This window comes from Thermobia domestica, chromosome 2 (assembly GCF_964235325.1).
Source record: "Thermobia domestica chromosome 2, izTheDome1.hap1.1, whole genome shotgun sequence".
Classification (NCBI taxonomy): Eukaryota; Metazoa; Arthropoda; class Insecta; order Zygentoma; family Lepismatidae; genus Thermobia; species Thermobia domestica.
Window position 1 is genome coordinate 251,355,382 of NC_137455.1, and position 23,544 is coordinate 251,378,925.

Genomic DNA, 23,544 nt, shown 5'->3' on the forward strand with positions numbered 1-23,544 from the left:
CGCCATTCTTTGCTTTTGCTATATGACGATTAATATTCGAACGGGAAGTTGTAGTAGATTTCTACTCCCGGTTGAAATAACTAAGCCTTAACTAACTATATGATCTACGGAATCCGAAAGTCCAATGTCGTACTCACAAAATCTTTTCATTGACTTCCTTAGCCAGCTCAATCCAGTTTGTACTTTGTATTCTTATTTCTGCGAGATCCATCTTGGTATGATCCTTTCATCTGCGCCTGTCTTCCTAATGGTCTTTTTTCAATTGGATTTCTAGTTAAAATTTTGATAGCGTTTCTACTTCCCTCTGTTGTGGCCAGATGACCTGCTCGCCTGAGCCTCCTAGACCTAATGTTAGGTAAAATGTTATAAATTATGCAGTTCTTCGTTGTGAAGTTTTCGGTACTCTCCTTCCCGTTCCTTTTGGTTCTGAATATTCGCCTCAGCATTTTATTTTCAAATACTTTCAGTCTGCATTCTTTTCACAAAGTAAGCGATTATGTTTCGCAACCATACAGTACAACAAGCATAATTATTGTTTCCGTATTTTAAGCTTTCTACAGAACTCGCGAAGACAGAGTTTGGACTGAATAATAACACTGATTCCCTGAGTTTAGTCGACATTTAATTTCTACGTAGACATAGCTTTCGTTTGTTAATGTTGATCCTAGACATTTGAAAGTGTCTACTTTCTCGAACGTCTTACTTAATATTTTCACGTATATCCACAGTGATTGTCACTGTGAATTTTCGTGTATTTAGTTTCCTCTGCATTCACTTCTGATTTCATGTCCCTCCAGGCATTTAATGAAATCTGCATTTCTTTCTATTGTTTTTGTAATATCTGCTATCAGATTGACTCGTGTCTAAGTGATTAACTTATGTGCCTTGGGCTTGGGAGACTCGGATTTTATTCCCGGCTGGATATCATGTTTCTGATTCCACGACAATGCATCTTCTAGTTTTAGAACATTCTCGTCTCAAAAGTTCGTGAACAAATATTTCCCTACTCGGAATTCACTTTGGGGTTCGTTTGAACACATCTTAATAATTATATATAGCTTTTTTGCATACCAAATTTTGTAAAAATATTTGACAATATTTCCCTTCTATCCTAGTCGTAATCTTTACTGAGATCAGGAAGTAATTGATGAACCAGAGTGCTGTTTTTCCATTTCTTTTCAAGTATTTGGCGAATGATAAATATCTGGTTGATAGTTGGTCGATTTCGCCTTAATCCGCACTGAGAATTTCCAATAAGTTCATTTGCGTATAGGTCAATTTTGCTAACAAAACGTTGGAGAGGATTTCATAGGATGTTGACAAAAGAGAGAGGCCTCTACAATTGTTACAATCAATTTTGTCGCTTTTCTTGCAAACTGGAGTAATGATTGATATTGATTATTTCTATCTTTGTGGGAGTTCCTTCTTGTTCCAAATGACGAGAATGAATTTCTGTCCTTCGCTCCACAATTTTTCTCCTCCAGCTAAAATTAACTCAGCGGGAATTTCGTCTGCACCTGGAGTCTAATTTATTTATAGCAATTTCTATTTCTGTTCGGTTAGGTTTTGCAATAGGAGCCATTTCCAGTTACACTAGAGAAATAAAATCGGAGATGTATAATATTGTTCGGACTCTTAATCAATTGGAAAAAACTGCTCCTCACTACCTCTTATTATTTTCCTCTACAGAAATCCAGAGTGAAATCATACTAGTATTAATTTCTATTACTTCTAGTATTAGTACAGAAATACGGGTGAATATAGAAGGTGAGTCAAAAGTCCCTTACCACCCCTTATAAAATGAAAGCGAGTGTAGATAGCTGGAACTGGTGATTATAGGTACACTTTAGACCGAGGGGAACTTTGTGGCGCATGTCGGGTGAACAGTATCCATCTTTCTGTCTACTATTCTGAATTTTGTTCAAACAGTTTAAGTGGGAAGATGGTCATGTGATACACGAAACAGAGCTAGAATTTTAAGAGAAACTCAATGGTTTAATCAGATTTAACATTACTTTAATAACTATGAATTTATAATCCATGAAACTCAGATTACCTCTTGCCAAAGACGTTTAATATTCTGGGCCTCTTGCGCTATGCATATTTGCAGACATGTCTCCGAAGCTGTATGAACACGGGAACATCTCAGGTGTGATTTGTGCTCATGCATTCTATATCTGTTGCTCCAAATAATTCAGATTCCTAATCTTTTCGCCATATACTATTGCCCTTAGATTACTCTACAGGTAAAAGTCCAATGGTGAAAAATCAGGTGATCTGGCAGGTCATTCTACTGGCCCCCGTCGACCAATCCATCGATCAGAAATTGTGCAACCAGATACTGGCGAACCTGCAATCTATATTTTTATGCCTACATAAATGAAATACTAGTAGTTAGATCTTAGCATTCCAAAAAATAGTAATCAAAAAGTAAAACCGAGTTAGGTAGATTTTATCTAGAGGGATAACAATCGGGCTAAGGGTAGATAAGATTAAGCTATGAACGTTTTCAATGTCGTTGTAAATGGACTGGAGTTGTTTATATTTAGGTTGCTCTAGTCTTTTAAAGAAAATGTGCAAATGTCATCCTTTCAAGTTAAGCCATCTGGGATTTAAAAATTTAAAAAAATAAAGCTATCAATCAATAACCAAAGTATTTTTCCTTAACCTGAACTTCCTGTAACTACGCAACGAATATTGTTGGCAATGAGGTTGCCATTTATGTTGCTAGAATGTGCAGAAGTTACAACTTCCAGTGACAATAAACGTTTTATTGTTCATATCATAAACAATTGCCTTTAAATCAACACATAAGTTGTGTTGTTGAAGTAAACTAAACCACTTAGCGTATGTTTTATCCTTTTCTCTGCGCAATACTTTCTCGATGGAAAGATATCAGGGTATTTTATTCGCATTATCTCAAGTTCATACAAAAAATGAAATGAAATCTTTGAGTTTTACGTCCCACGGTTATGCCGGTTAGGCTAAAGGAGACGGTGATGATGAATAATGAATGAAATTGTGGAATGAAAAAAGTGGGAGGAAACGGGAGAACCCCGAGGAAACCCACGTACACGGTGTTTGTCCACCACAAAGTTCACTTGGCGGGGGCTGGGATCGAACCCGGGACCCCAAGCACCGGAGGTGAACGCTCTACCACTGAGCCACCGCGGTCCCCAAGTTCATAAAACCGTCCTGCAGTGAATTCACCGGTTGAATCACTTAAATGATACAGATTGAAGGATTGATCGAAAGAATCTTAGCTAATTGAAAAATCTCGTAGACCGGTTACATATGAAGCATCTTTCGAATTTTTTTTCTTGAACTTACTAACTCTAACATAGTCACCAACTTTGAATTTAGGCATTTTTCTGAGGCGTGGCGGGTACGGAAAGTGCAGTAAACTCTAGCCAAAAGTTTTTTGTGATTTTCCTTTACATCTACTGGTCTCATTTTAGTTGTCCTGTGTCTTGTTGGGTTATGCTTGCTTAACAGCTCTGGCAGTATATCAATTCATTTGTAGTTGCCTTGTAGTGTAAAGTGATTTTACATAAGGTTATAAAATGTACGATTCAAGCGTTCAATCACGGTTGCTTTTAGTTTATTATAAGTTGTATAGTGTTTAATTTTATAAAGTCCTTCATATGTTTTATCAAATTTGAGTTGTAGAACTCATGACCATAATCAGTTTGTAGATGTTTTGGTATTTGATTTGCTTCTTTTGACATTGTGTTAAAGACAGGCTAACTTTGTCAGTTTTATTTTTTACAGTGACCCGCTCATGCTTGTTATTGAATCATCGATAACAGTGAGCACATGCACATTGTAACTGGTGTTCTACGGTAGTGGCACCTAGCAGCTCTATGTATCTCATTAACGACCTATTCACGTACTGAAAGACTCATAGCGAACGATATGTTAATTGGCTGGTAAATAACATATTAATAGCGATTGGATGATCTACTGGAGAAAATTTATCGCTCCGTACCAGTATTTTATCACCTATACGGACGTTAAATTTATTTAGTTCGATATAATCATCCAAAGGAGCATCCATGGTTCGAAAGCCTTCGTGTATGCTGTGGTATGCTGTATTTTAACTGATATTTTGGGTTGTAAATTTCAAAAGTAGGGAACTCATTATTTTCTTCTTAGCCATGCTAAGACTATAACTCTTATCTTGTCCCCGAATTGTATTTTTAAAAAAAGAGAATGTTTGCATCAAACAGATACCCTTTTCCAACGATCCATAAGGCTTTAATATATCGTTCTGTGTGTGGTATTGAAAACAGCTTACATACATTTGCAAGTTGTGTAAACTCCTCATTTAAGCTTTAAGTTCTTTTGTTTATTATACAAATCAAAGTCGATTTTGTGGTTAAGGTTAGTTTCCATTGCAGCAAGCTTTCCATTAAAATCAGTATCCAGTTGGCTTCACGTTCGCTAAGACCACTAACAAAATTCTTTACATTTTCTTGTATATTTTACAGTTCTGTGACGTTTGTCATAACAGCCAGTTTTCTTTGTACATTCTAAATGTCTGCATATTTAGTAGGTAGGGACACTAGGGTGTTATTGATGGTAGTATAATTCGTGTGGAGCTCGTTAAAATGCTACTCAATAGTCGTCGTAAGTTCCCCGTGAGTTTGAGCACGATCATCTAAACATTTTAGCTCCATTTGAAGTAAAATAGAATTTCATTCATTCCTTGGATGAAACAAATTTGGAATGTTCTTGAATTGCTTGTTATATTTCGTTTTGCAGCTCCGCGAAGACAGTTTCCAGTGTTGACAGCAAACACTTGACTGATGTCTCAATTTGAACCTTCAACCATATTGACGATATCGAGTAGGGTTTCAGCTTCTTCAAACGTTTTCTCAATACTTACAATAATAGATGTTAACGCTTGTACTTCCTGAGACGTGGGCAGTGTATTTACCGTCTCTCCAGAAGAAGTCAAACGTTCCCTAATTTAATCAAAATTGCTTGTGTTTTAAGTATTAATATTTGCTCGAAATGGTTCTGGATAGCTTTACTTGGGCGTTCTCATTTATAATTTGTCTACCCTTTTTGTATGATAGCCATAATTTGCTGCAAAAATATTAAGTCAGTTGATAAACTCTTCAACTCATTTGTTAAGCTCAGCTAACGCGTCCTTCATACTTCTAACTCCTGTGGAGTAGATGGAACAACCTCTTGTAATGCTTTGAGGTCAATTTGTATGTTAGTAGTTTCAGATATGGTGGCCAAGAGTCTCAAACTGATTTTGCGTTGAAATTCATTATACAGTGGTAACTAGTTAATAACATTACGAGGAGTTTCAAGCTCTTCTTTAAACAAATCTATACTCGACTGAAGCTTCATAGTTGGATTTTTAGCAAAAACTGACTGCAAAAAGCCGACTGACGATATAATTTAGTGTTCGCGTTAGCTTAAGCATCAACAATTTTACGAAGGATTGTAATAAGATTTTGTACTTCCGTGCTTGGGATAATTTCATTCTGTAAAAATTTCAGCTCATTCTAATGACCTAAAATAATGGATCTCATTCAGCTTCTTTTTTTCAATGCTAACTCATTGTGCATCGTTACCATTGTTTTAAATTAATTATCAAGGTTTTTAAACGCTTTCAGCAGTGTTTCTTATACTGAAATAATTTAATGAACAAACTCCATGGCTCTGGATAAGTAGAGTAACAAATAAAAACACAGTTCTGACCAGAGCAGAATGAAATATATTAAAAACTATACTTACAATGTGTTACAGTTTCAAGGACCTAACGTCCTCTTCATTAGACACAAACACTCATCAGAACACAAACACTTAGGTCCTTGAAACTGTAACACATTGTAAGTATAGTTTTTAATATATTTCATTCTGCTCTGGTCAGAACTGTGTTTTTATTTGAAATAATTTATTCATTTGTGTCAATGGTGAGATTATGTACAGCAGTTAATATTTCTATGATAATATTAACGTACCGTAATTCAACTTTTCTTTTTTTAAAACCTAGATTTTGTAGTTTTGAACTGAACGCTTTGATTGTATTTCAAGATCAGTATATGTCATAAGAAATCACATAAGAAGTACTTAATATCATATGTAGTAGAGGTTTACTATTAGCAAACCTGAAACATATCTGCTGCTAGGAAGTTCCATGAAGAAAGTCTAGACAACTTATGATAAAATGAAAAGTTAGTATTACTCATCTGAGGAATTCGTGCATTTGTTTTGTAAAGTCGCTATGGTGTGTTTATATGATGTTATTGGTTGAAGGAGTTGACAGGAGGAGAGGTGTGAATGCTTTACTTTATAGTGTGGCCAGAACACTAGTCACACTTAAAAGTCACTGCATGGTTTGTTATATTATAATATTGTTGAAGTGATTATTGCAATTTGAAATGGAGCATGGAAACGAAAAAAAAATCACCACAAAAAGCAATTCATTCCATATTAGAAGTATTAAAATTTTGTAGAAAAGAAAAAAAAGTATACTCATATGCATTTAACATATAACACAACAAAAACAGCTGCCTGTGCGATTAACAGAAGTGTGAGAACTGTTATTAAAATTTGTATATTTTGTTCAACTACACTATTGAAAGTATATGCATAAATCCACACTGTAGACTAATGGCGTATCGAAGGGGCTGACGCACTTAAATCTACCAACTCTTAGTATAGTGATACCAAAAATTGATTCTGCTAATCTGAAGTATATTTCATTTGTAATTCCCGATAATACGACTTTTCTTATAATTTATCACAAATATTGTACAGTCATATTAGAAACAAAACTTACTTTCCAAAAGCTCCCTTTAACCCTACATATGATTTCAACAAATTGGTTATATACCGATTTCTACTTCTTTTGGGGTGGGTGGGTGACTCTTCCCCGTCAGCATAAGCAACAAAATGTATCGTATACGGGATCGAGTAAGAGCATTAAAAAACAAACGGGTTCCTTAAGTTTTTAAAAAAATATTGATCTACTTAGCCGAATTGTAACGTCTTATCCGAATTGCGACTTCGTAGTGCGTGGTCCCTGGTTCCACTGCTAATTTCACCACTAACATTTTCCCGTGTTGACTCATCGTCATGAAGGGCCACGGTGGATCATAATCTCCTTTAGCCTTCAAAGCATACGATGGGTAGTAAAACTGAAAGATTTCATTTCATTTCTTCATCATCAGGAGGCAATTGGGGAACTAAGTGAATTAGGAAGTAACAAACTCAGGTTCAGAAAGTCAGAAATAATGATACTTGAGAGCTGACGCACCGACGACGCATCACCCCGTTGAAAGTGCTACACTTGGGTGACCACAGCCCTTCCATTGTAGCGACAGTCATTTGAGCTCTTCTTTCTATCTGTTAACTAATTCCATCAGGATTTCAAACCCGTAGGACTATGAACAAAACTGAAAAAAATGAGATTTATTTTTTATCTGTCTCTCATGTAATTCGGTTCACCTCATATATATGCTTGTCTGCGGTTCTTCACTATTACAGTTTATTAGCTCCATGATGATATTTCTGGCTCCGTCACTGTTGTAGACGTAATAAATTAATGTTTCTTTTATACTAATTAATATTCTTCAAATTCTATTTTCGTATGAGAAAATTAAGTCTGTAGTCATCTAGATGCTTTAGCGTTTGATTCCATGTTAAGTAGTTTTACGTAGGCAGCGGACAACGACTTAAAAAGTATTTACACGACTGATTCCATTAAAATTATTCGGTTCAGCACATCCTTTTGATTTTCTTGAAAAACTGCATATGAAAGAAATCTCAAGTAAAATCAGTACCTCTTGCAACCCTGCTGTGTAACAGACATCATATGTAAACAAGGAAATTAGTTGTCATATGCGCAGATAAATCAAACGAGATGTAAATGGTATCACCATAAAGAACACAGTTATAATAATTTATTACTATACAAGCACAGCCCTTATGTCCATAAAGACCAGGTTATAGTCACAAAAAGTGTACTGTTTGAAAATAGATTAATCTATGTACAAAAGTATTTTTCTAAGGAATTTTAACTACATTGACTTTAAGGTTATCCGTATGTACAATTTTAATTGTAGTTTATAGTTTATATAAATGAACGCACAAAACGAACACAGAGTAACATTTTTTATCACTCACATACATACGCAGTTCTATGACATATCTTGTTATATATATATATATATATATATATATATAGATAGATAGATAGATAGATAGAAAGATAGATAGATAGATAGATAGAAGGAAAAGTGTGGTATAAGCTGATATTTACCCACATCGAATTACTGTCAATATATCATTTCATATATATTGTCTGTATTACAGCTTGTAATCAGGAAGACAACTTCATGGAAAGAGATATACCAATTACATGGAAAACAATGTTTCGTTACTTATTGAAAAGACGAGCAAATCAATATTTTTGTGAAAATTTAATATAAAAAGTTACACTTATAATATTAAATAATACCTAGAAATTTAAATTTCAAATATCATAGGGGAAATTGGTACCCGACAGTTTCCGATTCCCTTTCATTTAGTGCGTATCACCTTCGATGGTGGTACTGTGGGACGGTCTCAGAAATAGTAACGGAATACAATTTGAATTATTTCTGATCAGGAGTTGAAACTTTATCGTTTGTGGAGCTACTTCTATGAACAATATACTTTCGATACCATGATCAGAACATATAGTAATGTAGTTCATGTTCATGAAAATCGAATGTGTTCATGAATCTTAATATCATGAAAAATCGAAACAGGTCTGGGATACGAGCCACACGATCTGAATTAGTATGTTTCACCACACAATACGCCTGTCACAGAAAAAAGCCTCTCGGCAAATATTTGAAAAGTCATATTTCAACACGTATAGTGGGTAATACTTCTGTATTAATGAAATTTTCATGCTATCCTACTGCCACTATATTAAGAATAAGTACCATCAACACATTATTGTATTCTGTTCGTGGAGGGTGGTGTGTCCAACAGAAGTGTACGAGGTTTGTTCGTTCATTGGTCAATATATAATGAAAGGTTACTAGAATTGCTTTTCACCACTGTTTCTATTAGCAACTGCTATATTATGTTACATTACATTATGCGATCTCTTGGATCCATTTAAACTGAAATCACACTTTGCAACTGTTGTCTTTAAAAGAGATATTACTTTCTCATACTAAGCATGGTACATGCCATACCGAGACAGAGATTAATGCCAAGTATGATTTCTGAGAAGACTAAAATTCAAAAGTAGTCGTCCACCCACCCCTCAGCTCTAGTTACTAGCATGTGCGCCTTTGACGCACGAAGACCGGCTTCGATTCTCGCCTGGAAGGCATTCAAACTTGAATGGCTTGTGCTGATTCGAATTTCACTTTAAACTGTACATCCTCGTCTTATATAGATCCGGTGCTGAAAGAGACGCTAAACTTCAATAAAAAAGAACAGACAAAAAGTATATTTCAAGGCATCGGATTCCATAAATGGTTCTGCCAACAAGACAAGTTCAGTTTGGTGACGTAATCAGTACACTGGCTTCCACAGTCATTATTTCTGACCTTTAGAACTAAGTTTACCACTACTTAATTCAATGAGTCTCACCGATGGTGGCTCAACATCGGAAATTTTGTGCCTTCGTATATAATCGAATCAGAAACCACATGCATCAAATACACTTACTAACCAATCGGCTGCACAGAAGTGCGTACTCTTCTGAAGGTATTTCGCTAATTGTAATACTAATTGAATTATACCCCCAGAATACCACAAAAATTATGCTAATACCTCATTTCTTTCCAAACTGTAGGAAAACGTCCAGAGAAAGAAGCTCGTTCAGAAGAACTTAAGTTCATGCTCCATTCACTGTCACTCACAGCGCCGGGGAGAGCATCCAAGAATATAATATTTTTAAAAATATTGTCAAAGCAGTTCAATTGGTACTAGAAACATATGAATTATTAATGGAAAGAATGCCATAGAAAGACGTGGAAACATCGGCTGAATAACTTTAAAGGAGTACTACAGTAACTGTTACGTAACTGGATATTTTCTTTGTTTTTCTTTACGAACATTTGTCATATACGACGTGATCCCTTTCTTGTAATCTCAACTTCTGTGTCATTGAAAATGCATGTATTTACCTTCTTAATATATTAAATATTCCTCTCTTGAAATATCTTTTATTGATCTCTAGAAGTAAATGGCCTTTTGTTCATTACTGTGTCAATAGTTCTAATTGAAAATTTAATTGTAAGTTTTATAAGCTCTAAATGGAAAGTCATTTTCGGTCGAAAATTGTTACAATTTTCATGTAATTCTAATCTTAAAATGAAGATCTTTTCCCCCTACATATATAAGTTATGTAAACTACATATGTTTTAACTTTCTGGAAACATCCGAATTTTGTTAGTAATATTTTCTAACTTTATTAAGTTTTATTAGAATCTTATTTGAATTGTGTAAATGTGCGTCCTAGTTTAATTTTCATAATTCCTACATAAAATCGTATTATACTACTACAGTACACATGCCTCTTGATTTGTATTTACACACACACACACACACACACATATTATATATATATATATATATATATATATATATATATATATATATATATATATATATATATATATATATATATATATATAAGGATTATCACGAAGAGAAGAACCTCGTCATACACCTATTAGAAATCACGAAAAGATCACAGGAGAAAAATGTTGTAACCCAGAACACATGGACTACAAAGGCAAAAAAATCGTACATTTATCAATAATGAAAAATAATTTTAACAAATAAAGATTTTCGAGTTTGTATTGATGAACATTTACTATATTAACATGTAATAACGAGCGATAATTTCTTTAAATATTTTCATTTGGCAGTGATTCAGAAATTTTCTTATGCACTGTAACTACATCAATAACACTTGTATATCTGATCTCATGATATATTTAGTACAATTTATGCTTATATACATGCACACACATACATACATATATCACTTTTAACAAACGTAAATTGCTCTATCACTGTAATAAGCTTTGGACACGCATGAAAAATTAACTTAAATTGATAGATAATAAATCGAATTTACGACAAAGTTCAAATGAAACAGTAACCATGTTTCTCTCTGTGCTTGATAATCTAATACCTATGTATAATTTCAACTAAGAGGTTATTTAATAAAAGTCATATATAAAACATTTTACACACTCTCCTATTCAGCACATTCAAGTCAAGTAAGAGTAATGATGGAACAGCAGTACACGTAATTGACTTATTTGGCACTACAAACAGTACCACGCAGAGGCACATCACAGTTCCTAGTTTTCTTAAAAGATAATATGGTTGTAAAATTGAAGGCTTGGATCAGATATGTTACAATCTGTATAAAACATGAACCTTATATTCTGGCAAACATTTTTAAAATATTCTATCTTACATCATATTCCATTACATGGGCGTTACTGACGGGGAGTGACGGGAAACATGGACACGTCTCGCAAAAAATTGTGTAGAAGAGGAAATGGATGAAGCCTGTAAGTACGTACACGGAAGAAGTAAAGAAATAGGAAGAACACATGAATGTTATATTTGTTGCTAAGTAGTACTGTAGTATTATATTGTGTATATAATTATATGAAACTTGTCTTCTGAATGCCGTGGTATGATGGAAGTAAAACAAGATAGATAGACTACAATTAACGGATAGTATTAAAATATATAATTGATATCAAGACACAGATATTGAACGCCAATGGTTAAAATCAAACGCAAATGCTGTAACCTTGTGCTGACAGGTGGAATCCCACTGAAAAATACAATTATGAAAAGAAGTAAGAGACAGCAGGTTAAATACTGAAAAGTTTAAAGATGGGAAAGTAAAAAAGATTTGCTTGATATTTCGAAGAAAAATATGTAAGTTGAGAAAAATAGATACAAGAACTAATTAGCTGTGGGAGCATTTTGAACTTTGCGAGTAAAAGTACGGTATGATGAAGGTACAATAAGTAAGAAGCATGGGTTACAGAAGAAATTTTGGAAAACAAGGGAAAGAAACGTATGGAAAAAAAGTTTCAAAAAGGATAATGTAAATAATGTGTACAAAGTTGAATCCCAATTAAAAAGTGAAATCAACAAAGGCGGGAAAATATACAATAGATGTAAAGGTAACAAAAGGATGGATAGAAAACTTCGAATGTATACGGGGACAAATTCAACAAAAAATAGAAAGGTAGCAAGGAAAAACTATTACGACAATATAGAAAATAAAGATAGAAATGAGTCTTTAATAAGCGAATTACAACTTGAGATCATGAAATAATAAATTGAGTTGTATGACAAAAAGAATAAACTATGCATGCTGGACATTCGAAAGAGAAACGAGATACACGAGAATCGCAAAAGTATGCGATACGTAGAGATATGTTAAAGAATATATAGCGAAATGAATAATGAAAAAAGTAGTCTTATTGCGTGTTCTAAGAATATAGGGAGAAAGAAATATTCAAAATTTGTAATCAAATGACGAGAGAGAAGTCATAAGAACTTTTACAGAGAATTAAGACTTCAATAACTAAAAAAACAAAATATCTAAGAACTACAGAAATATACTGGTGCAACTGCATTTAAGAACACACAGTATGAATTCACTACTCTTGTGTACAAGAAGAAGGGGAGAGAAGACAGTTATTAACGTAGTACATCCTGAACATGTTATCAAACTTGTTATAGTACTCATCTTAAGAGAGTGGTCCCGCGTAGCGTAATCGCTAACACACTCGCCTTTGGTGTGAGCGGTACCGGGTTCGATTCCCGGTAGGAACACTTGGTCGAAAAACTAGAAAGCTTTTTCAGACCAGCCATCCTGAGAAATTTTTCTGGGTTTTCGTCATTCACATCAGGCAAATGCTGGGATGGTACCTAACATATAGGTCCCAGGCCGCTTTCTTCCTTCTCCAATCCTTTCTCCCTTCCCATTCCCCGGATAGTGTTATCGCCGAGGGACGTCATCCTCCATACGTGACGGGTTAACATGGCCATAGATGCCGAAGATCCAGAAATCTAAATCCTAATCCTAATCGTCTTAATAGAGCATGTAACTATCCCACAACCATCCCACACAACTGTTCGGACGCATAGTCGGTTAGATGTTGTAGACTATGTCTGTCTGTCTTAGGAGAATGTTGTTTCAGAGAAAGTTATTGGTTAGATTCCGTCTCATCATACCCTACACGTTCTTGATAAGGTTTAGGTGCGCGTTCCTAGAAGGCTAGAGTAGAAGGTGTACACCGGGTAGAACACTAAGTTCACATGGTGGTATGAGGGATGTGCGATATGCTGCTGAAAGATAGGGTCCCAGAAAGTGTATGGTTGGACAAGATTAACATCATCACGAACGCACAACGTACTAATCATAATTTGACAGGAAGTAGAAGAAATAGTATAATTGCTTTGCAGACAGTATAGTATAATTGCTATGGCTGCCATTGCAGAACCTGAATCGAAAATTAACATGATGTCAAAGAAAATGAAGAAAAAACTGTGAAAATAGTTTGAGATTAAAACAAATGTGAGAAAGGATAAAGCAATAATGGGTGGGATGATTGGAAACTGGAATAGACGGTTAGTTTTCTATACTTATTAAGAAAGCACGAAATGTAAATGATAAATAAAAAACAGCATGTGAAATGATGAAATATCATTAAATGATTGCGGTGACAAAAATATTATACTTGAGTTCTCCGGAATTTGTACGTTGACGAGAATGGAAAAATTTATCTGATAATAATGATAAATCAGTGAAGGGCATCAGGTATAACAGGAGTAAGAGAATATAATGAGTTATAATTTTAAAACGTCTTGGGACATTGTTGAATAAGACATTATACTTTGCGTGATATGGTAGAAAGTATGATGGAAGGAAAAAAGGAAGGTAGAGAAATACGAAATTAATGGACAGTATTATTAGTATACTTCCTACATCAAAATTAAGTTCTCTGAGGATCACAGTATATAAAAACTTCTAAATATGTAGCAAGCAACCTATCACCGATGGAAGATATTTATGATTGATTGTGCTGATACAGGTACAAACCCTATCCCGCTAGCTCTTGTGGCTTCTCATTTACCTTACGATTTTTACAAACTTAGTTGAAGTCAACAACCATTCTTTGGTTTAGTCGTCCCCCTCAATTTTTACATACCTGAGACGCCCATGTTTCAGCAAAATATACTAATGTTAATTTTGGAATAACATAGATTTTTGGAGCCCGCTTTTTGTTCTATTATTAATATTGCTTCACTTTAATTCAAACATACATAATGGTATGTAAAGTGTTAAATCTGAATAAAATAACACACATTCTGTAATGCTAGGATATGCACAATGAGCACGCAGCAATGTATTCTGTATTTCTTTTTATAAATAGAATACGAAATTTGCAACTACTTCCCATACAACATGAATAGTAAGTAGTAACATATCCACAACTTAGATTGCTGATCCAAAGCTTTAGAATTTTACATATACTATCAAGTTAGATAATTGTATATTTCTTCAAGCATTCGAGTAGATTTCAGAAACATTTATGTAATACAGCGTCACAATATATGAAAGTACACTGCTAACAACAGACACTGTAAAATTCATTTGTTGGAGCAAACTAAATGTTGAGGGCATGTTGCTCTTACAACACCTTAAATGGAAGCATAAGAAAGAAATCTTCAAGATACGAATTAAAATTTAACATGAACAGTATACGAGTAAATAATACGTCAATATGTCAGTTTAAAAAAAAACACACATACACATATTGAGAAATAACACGAATTCGGAGAAACAATATCTATTACTTGTTTCTTAAAATTGTTCGAGCATTTCTCATTTTAATATTGTAATACCAAAACATATAGTAAATCTGCATATGGGATCTTGGAATTTTATGCAACTTTCACACGCACTCCATTTTAATTTAAATGATATCTAGTGTAATGAGACACATTTAACAAAGCATTATTATTCAATATAGTTAATGTTCTACAATGTTATTTAATGTATTTCATGTTTTTTTTTTTTTTTTTTTTAAATGGTTGTATTATACAAAAATCTCTTCACTCATGAATGTAATAAAATATGAGCACAATTGCATGTACTAGTTTGAATAATATTAGAAAATTTCAATTTTTAGCAACTTTAGTATTCACTTTGATAAAGAATAATGCTAATGGCATTCTGTTTTTGTACGCAATATGTTTAACAATAATATAATGACAGAAGCATTACTCACAAGAAAATTGTTCCATACTTTTTCCAGCCTATTTCATTAACCATGATCATTTAAATATATTTTAAACATTTATAAATTCTCAGATGGTTGTTAATGTGGTAGAATTTATAATACACCATATCATGAATAGTATTTTACATAAACAGAATTATCTTTTATATTGGTTCCTAAGAAACAAAGTGAAATTTATAAACAAGGTTATGGGATATTTTCCATTATTACAGATAGTAACATCGAAGTTAGTAATAATTCTATGTAATGAAGCACTAATTCATTTAGCAAATTATTGTTGAATAGCTCCTTGTTCTTTAAAGAGTTAACATTATTTATACACTTTGATTTCTTTATATAATATTACTCCTAAGACTAATTTGATATACAAAAATTTCTACTCCTCTCGCTCTCTTGCAACTAAATATACTCATAATGGATTTTCTTATGCTCAGCAACAACAAATATTAAGATTTATGTATAAAAAAAATAATATAGAAAACTGTAATAGGGATCAACATTACTCAAAACTGTCTAACTGCTTCAAGTCTATCAATGCAACATTATACTTATCTTTCCGGATGAATCAGATATGAATATTCATTCACTGTGTAATTTTTGAGTAAAAGAAAATGTTACTTAATTTCAGAAATGTATTATACGATACATACACAAATCTTATTGCCTTTTACTGTTAGCACAAAAGCGAAATTGTAGTAATGACACACAGAAATAAGACGATAAATCATCAACCAAGAAATAATTCAGCTTCATTACAACTACCCATTAATCGTCCAATACAATTGAGATACACATGAAAGTACGAGGGTCGCACGTCGCAGAAGTCATACCAACTTTGTTTTTATTATTACGAAAATGGAAACGAAGCAAAAAAATTCTTAAATATGCAAATGGAGGGTTAGTATATATGTAAATGTTACATGTAAGGAGTTGGATGAATATATATATATATATCTCCCCATCAGGATATAGCACGTGAAAAGTGAATATAACGAATCGTTTGTTTCATAAGTGTTTTACCTCGAATTACAACATTAAAACACTACAAGAACAATTACAATTAGGCATAATGACCAGAAACATATACAAGTGGCATTTTCGAAGTAGTCTTGAGAAGAATCCACCATACATTACCTATGATGTGGAAGGCACCAAATACTCATGGTTTCACTGTAAGCGAATCTTTTGCTTTCATGGGTCACTCCTGTGGCAATGTCCTCACGTGTTCAAAGCATGTTCCACGCAATAGAATCTCGGTTTTGGAATGAGATGTCTTGCGAATATGGTGCGATACTCGAGTACTCCCCATCCTCACGGTGCGAGAAGATTCTACATACGCGCTACCGTATGGGCTATCATAAAGGATGAGTGTATTGTGTAGACGTTCGGGCGTTTCTCCCGAGTAGCCCGACATACATATCATTACAGGAAAGTGCGGGCGTACTACAGTACGTTTGTAGTTCGGCCATGTGACATTACTCCGACGTTATGATCCTGCCATCTAATCGATTCTTTGAGAAACTTCATGGTGTTTCAAAAAGAATATACGTAACAAACAATTATTTTGTCCAAACTATCAATCGCTGCGCCTCAGCTCTGTTATTGAAGAAACGAATACATAGTCTAGTTTATATTAATAGCCACTAGATGTCAGTTGTCTTCTGTTTTGCTTGGTAACCGTCATATGTTTAAAATGGCTACTTCGCAGCAGAAATTATTTTGTGTTCTCGAGTTTGCGAAGTGCAATTCCGTGATTACAGTGCAAAGACGTTTCAGGTTGAGGCACCAAATTGATCCTCCGAATGGGTGGAGCATTCACAGATGGTATCCACAGTTTGTAGATACAGAATGCGTATGTAAAGGAAAGAGTCCCAGCCGCCCTCGTGTTCCTGAAGAAAATGTTGCACGAATTCAAACTGCTTTCCAACATAGTCCTTCAAAATCAACTCGTCGTGCCAGTCAGGAGTTATAAGTGCCGACAACAACAATTTGGCGTGTTATTAGACGTCGGTTAGTTATGAAGCCGTACAAGTTACAGCTGTTACAAGCACTGCGTCCTGATGACAAAAACGCAAATGTGTGGCATTTTATAACGAGATTCTGGATGCTATTGACAATGATACTTTTGCACAACGCATCGTGTTCAGTGATAGAGCGACTTTCTGTGTTAGTGGTCAGGGAAACAAACAAAATGTTCGAATTTGGGGCCTACAGAACCAATATGCAGTCATTGAACATGTACGAGATTCGCCCAAAGTCAATGTGTTTTGTGCGATATCTCGATCATCTGTTTACGGCCCATTCTTCTTTAGTGGAAACACGGTTAACAGTCAGCAGTATCTCGCTGTGTTACAAAACTGGTTGTTTCCGAGGCTGCACGAAGACAACTTCATTTTTCAATAAGACGGAGCACCCAATCACTGGAGTCGCCAAGTGCGTGAATATCTGAATGAAACTTAACGAACCGTTGGATTGGTCGTCAAGGAGCTGGCGACTTAGCATGTCTCAGCTGGCCTCCACGGTCACCGGATTTACCACCCTGTGACTTCTTCCTGTGGGGTTTCGTTAAAGACAACGTGTATGTACCACCACTCCCACAGAACCTGGAGGAGTTGAAGAACTGGATCCGTACTGCCATAACATCAGTGACGCAGGACATGCTTGCCCGAGTATGGGAGGAATTTGGGTATCGATGTGATATTGTTTGTGTCGCTGATGGAGGACATACTGAAAATCTGTAATTTGAACTTTGAACTGTAATTTGAACTTGAGAGGTTCGTAAATATGGGCATAAAATTTCTTATTCGTACGTCTTAAAGTTTAATAAATATATGCATTTGAATTACGTATATTCTTTTGGAAACAGGGTGTATTTCAAAGGATTCTAGGTGTCACTGGTGTGTGTTCCTGAACTTTATGCACAATTAAAGTTGCACTTGTAATGTGTGTAATGTTGTAATTCGAGTTTTGTCAGACATGAAGTTAACAACACTATTGTGTTTGCTACGCGTAGATACACATTTTGTGAGATATCTGCACCTGTCAAGCTATTGGCTACGCGTGGTATATTATAAATAAATAAATAGAAATTTTTGGATAAACTATAGTGTGTAGTATAGTTTCTCATTTTTCTCAAAACTTGGTTTTTCTGACACGTGTTGTTTAGAAAAAACGATTCATATGTACTAAATCTTCCATTTATATATTTCAGAATTTCTTGTTTCATTTCATTAAAAAAAAAAAAGAAAAAAAAAAGAAATTGCCATGTCTTTTGCGATGACCCTCGTATATTATGTACAACGTATTCAAATAAACATACTATATATACACGGAAATTGTATTTATTCTATTTACACGATTTTTAAGTTCTGAAGAGGTTATTTATTACAATAATTTCTTAATCTAAGATTTCAGGATCATTATACAATTCAAACGAAATGTAATCAATAATGTAGATTGAAATATGTTTCTGTTGAAATATATTCAACAGTGTCGTTCTATGTAAAGTACGTAATATTAGAAAGATTCTAGTGAAATTTGTTGGAACAGTTGATAGTATATTGATTTTATCTTCCAAGTTCCCACAAACTTGTAGCTGTGAAATGACGAACCTTTGTGAAATACGGTTTGGAAGCAGTGAATTATATTCCTCTAAGGATTTATATTTCCATTTTAAATACGTTCGTGTATTCACATCAAGACTGAAGAAACCATATTTCACTTTCTTAAGAGCATCCGATAATAATGTAACTGTTAAGTTTTATTTTAAGCATTCCGACTATCTTCTCACCCCCCCCCCCCCTCTCTCTCTCTCTCTCTAGATGTGTAATAATTGGATCATACCGTAGAAATGTACATTATTGTGTTGTACAAAAGCTATACACCTTGAAAATAAAGGAAACACGCGTTAACAAATACGAAACTAAAATATTCAAGGTTTACATGTAATTTAATATAGACTTTATTTGGTCAATACTTTGTTTAATATGTTTTTCATATGCAATAATATGCGTAATGTATATTCCTTGAAATTGAAGTTTGATGGGGACCCAAACCGTAGTATTCCGACGGGAATCGAACCACGCCTAAAGGTGAGAATGCTAACTATGTAAACGCGAAGGAACTATGGCATTATAAGCTCTAAGAGCTTTCGGCACAAGGTAGGATCTAATACTGAGCTTTCTTTTTGCAAATCTTTTTTTTTTTTTCTTAATTTTGTTTTTATAAACCATGAAGCGAGCGAGCGAGCTATGAGTTTTATTTAAAGTTTATTTTTTTGATAAGGAAAATAATTTCATTTTAACATCTCAAGAAGTAGTTTAGCATACATTTAGCATAAGAGATATAAATAAGAACATTGATTTATCAAAAATATACAATATAAAAATAATATTGCACCTATTGTTAAACATCTCTTTCAGTTTTCAAAAATGTGCTTTTCTCTATACAAGAAATAATCATCACATTCAGATTTTAAAATAAAACGACATAATCTAGGCTTTCGTAGTGGCTCATTCTACCTTTTTCTACTTTATAAATAAAAACTGTAGTGAAACTAACGGCATAAATGTTAATTCACAATCTTCCTCCCTATACCTTCATCAATAAATTCTATGCAAAGAATTAATTCAAAGTAATTCTTTTTGTAAGAAAGATTTCAGAATACTTTTTTGGAATAAAGGTAAATATACACATCTATACTTCGGTTCTAGAAACACAATCTCATGACATAATAGTTTCAGTTATAAAACTGTACTTAAAGGGCTGTGCACAACTAGTACTTTTATATAGTACATCATTATCTATATAGACACAATAATAGAAAAACACGAAATGTGAATGAAAATCTAAACAGCAAAGAAAATAAGCGGAAGTAAAAGAGAAAAAGGAATATAATAAATTTTATTTTAAGGAAGAGGGTTTAAAACCAGAAAAAAATCAAATTTTGGATCTAAAAAAATCAAATTTTGGGTAAATTCTTTATATTAAAAACAATATTTTTCTCAAGAAGAACTTCATTATAAATTTTGATGTCGGACGGATAATATTAAGGTTTAATGTTGTTTCATTTGTGTGCTCATATACCCTACAATTTACTGCAATAAGCTACTCTGAACACCATAACGCGTACCGACTCTAAAAAATCCTATTATCTATTTACGCTAGTTAAAGACTGCATTATTTGGCACAAAATAGTGATACAAAACTACACGATATATTGGGAGACAAATGGACTGATCTTGTAGTGATGTTTTATAATTTTTCCTCTATAGAATTAAATTAACAATATTTGTCGAAAGAGTATATCGTAACATTTTCATTACCATTGCCTTTAAACCTTAGCTTTATTTGAACTTTTGTATATTTATACATTTCCTTTTATGTTGAACAACTTACTGCTTCAAGAGCATAGTGGATATCATAACTTAATAAAATTAATATTAGTGATCTAAATTTTGTATTACTAACATTCCAAAAAATGTTAGTATACTTCCATTAAAAAAGAAGTTTCAACTGCAAATACATTAATCATTTGTGTTTATATTGGAAAATCGTACATGTTGAACGAATTTGCAACAAAAAATGTGAACGAATATATTTTTAGTGATAAATTTAAAATGGAAGTTATTCTGTTGGTGCAGATTTAACTATTCTGAATAGTAGGGAACTTGTCTGTTTGCGCTATTAATTTTACTTTCAGGAAACGATATGTTCCATTATATGATAAAATATTATTGTGGCCTGATATTGCATTAAGAAAGAAAAACATTCTCGACATTAACATTATGATCAAAGAGTTCAACATGAAAACTAATAAAAATCTGAACTGATCTAATCATTTTGATATATCAAATCTAAGATTGAAAATAGACGTTTTTATATAGAGAATTTGATAAATTCACAGCGAGAATACTCTACACGCAGACGTCTGTTTTGGTCCCGTCCTTATGTTTAATTACTGATAATATATTTCGCAATAGATACACAAAAGGCAAGAAAGAGAAAAAAACTAAACTTATTAGCTAAAATGTTTAGTAAAATTAATGTATTTACGTATGGTTTAAGCTGATATACATGACTATAGTCTTCGTAAATTGTTATGGTAAAATGCAGGGAATAGCACGAAATAAAAGAAAAACAGGCAACTAAATACTAAAATGAGACAAGATATGTGAAAAGTAAGCAACAGAACAAATGAAACAATTTCTTTTAACCTCTTTGGTTTCGCATTTTTGATATATTGTCAAATGGTATGTGATTGCTAATATTACATATCACATTATTTTGACAATTGACATGGTAACAAATAATTATACTGCCTCTCTCATAATAAAAATAACTTATACATTTACAATCAAAATGAAGAATATGAAAAGAGGCAGATATTTTAAAGTTTACGATAAACTTATAATAATCAATATATATATGTTTGAAAATCATCTTGATGCGATTAAGTTAGTATATTATTTATACAACTAAATAAAAACACAACATAGCTTCTAACACAGAACCAGCTGTTTTAGAGGGCTTTTACATTCTTACATATTTATATATATTTTTCGACAACTATTTTGTACTTCACAATAAGCATTAAGAGATATTGTTGACAAGTTTCTTGTTTACTTCTGGAAGAAATAGTTGCACGAACCTAGCTTTTAAGTTTCAAACCTGAGATAGTTCACATTTTATATCATCCTGACACTGCACAATTGAACATGGAAATCAATATGAAATAAATTATAGATGTTATTGACTTTCTAAAAATAGCTTGTAGTCACAAAGGAAGAAATATATTTGGAAAATGCTTATATGAAGAAGGATCAGGTTTCTTGTTCCTGTTACGTATACATTGACATTACGATATATAACACTATATATTCACACATGATAGCACATACACTTTTTCTTTTTTAGCACACACTACTATCACTTCGTTGAGTTTTCACTTCCTCATCAATTGTACTTTGCACGTCACCGATTATGTTGCTTTGAAACTCGATAGTATCTTCTAGCCTAGTAATACCCTGTAAATCTTTTTCTTTCCAAAATTGGTAATTACTCTTAAGATATTGTAGAAGCTCGGGCATATCAATAAAAGCTGAAAGTAGAATACAGGATTATTAGTCAAGAGTCATTGATTTTAGGATCGATGAAAATGGGTAATATTATCTTTCAAAAGTAACACATAAACAAACAAGTGTCCAACAATACTATATATATTGCAGAGGTTGATTACAGAGGTTGATTAACTTATATTGAGCTGATTTTGAATGTGCTACTTCCTAGGAAATACCGTGTTTTCACCAACGGTTGCATTCGATCTGCAGGCCATCCCTATTGGCTATTGCACGGGATCTGAGTTTCCAGTGCATGAAACTTTATTGTAGCTGGACCATGGGTATTGGATTTCACTCTTCTTCATAGGCTTTCTACATGCCGGCGACGGTGCGGACTGACAACAGGACAGACCGCTTAAGGAGTTCGAAAGCACGATAGTCCACTAGGCTGGCATCTGGACTGTTCACAGAGATGTTGGAGAAGGGAACTGCCAAAATTCCAGTTTCCTGTTCCATACAGCCGTTCCAGCAAAACTTTCAACCTGGGGCTGGTAAAATTCCAGTGATGTTTTCGTTGTGTGGCTCGATGTCCTGTCTTGGTGAAGTTCAACCCGGTTCTCATCTTGTCCGTACAATGCTGGGATTGCGTGCTGGTACATTTCAGTCAAGATACGAGTATGAATTGATTTCGACCTTTCGTTCCATCTTTCGGAGACGTAGTTTGCCTCTTACAAGAAACCTACCACAATCATGAACCCCTTTGGAAAACCCTTTGCGCGCTGGCTGAAGAACGTGCTTCGGCCCTTGGTGTCAACAGATCTGTATATAATGGCATGTAACAACAAACTTCCATCGATCATCTGCGAGATGACGTTCATACATCCTTCTGCAGTTCCTTTTCCGCTCAGCCATACGACACGAACATAAATGCACACTGCTCTTGCGAATGACCGTGAAGTATAAATCCCTGTGAATGGCGCTGTATTTGGTGCCGATCGCACGTGTGTAGGGAAATTTTCGTAGATCGCCATGCACCGAACCACACGGGGTCTTCTTCACGGAAGGCTGGTTTCTAGCTCCTTGCTTCGGTGTAGTAGGCCCAGAACTCTACAGATAATTTAAGTACAATACGATTCACAGTGACACACTCCACACACAAATTACGC

At 34.0% G+C, this 23,544-nt stretch overlaps 1 protein-coding gene across 2 annotated transcripts in view; it reads right to left on the reverse strand.

Annotated features, from left to right (window-relative positions):
- Window positions 1-10,698: 10,698 nt before the first annotated feature.
- LOC145678448 (high affinity cAMP-specific and IBMX-insensitive 3',5'-cyclic phosphodiesterase 8B-like) overlaps window positions 10,699-23,544 on the reverse strand; it is a 1,074,619-nt gene continuing 1,061,773 nt past the window's right edge. The window contains exon 18 of one of the 2 annotated variants that reach the window (XM_081748585.1): window positions 10,699-22,419. In XM_081748585.1, coding sequence (XP_081604711.1) covers window positions 22,232-22,419 — 188 coding nt within the window. In that variant the 3' untranslated portion in view covers window positions 10,699-22,231. The remainder of the gene's footprint in view (window positions 22,420-23,544) is intronic. The other variant, XM_081748584.1, reaches the window with a different exon arrangement.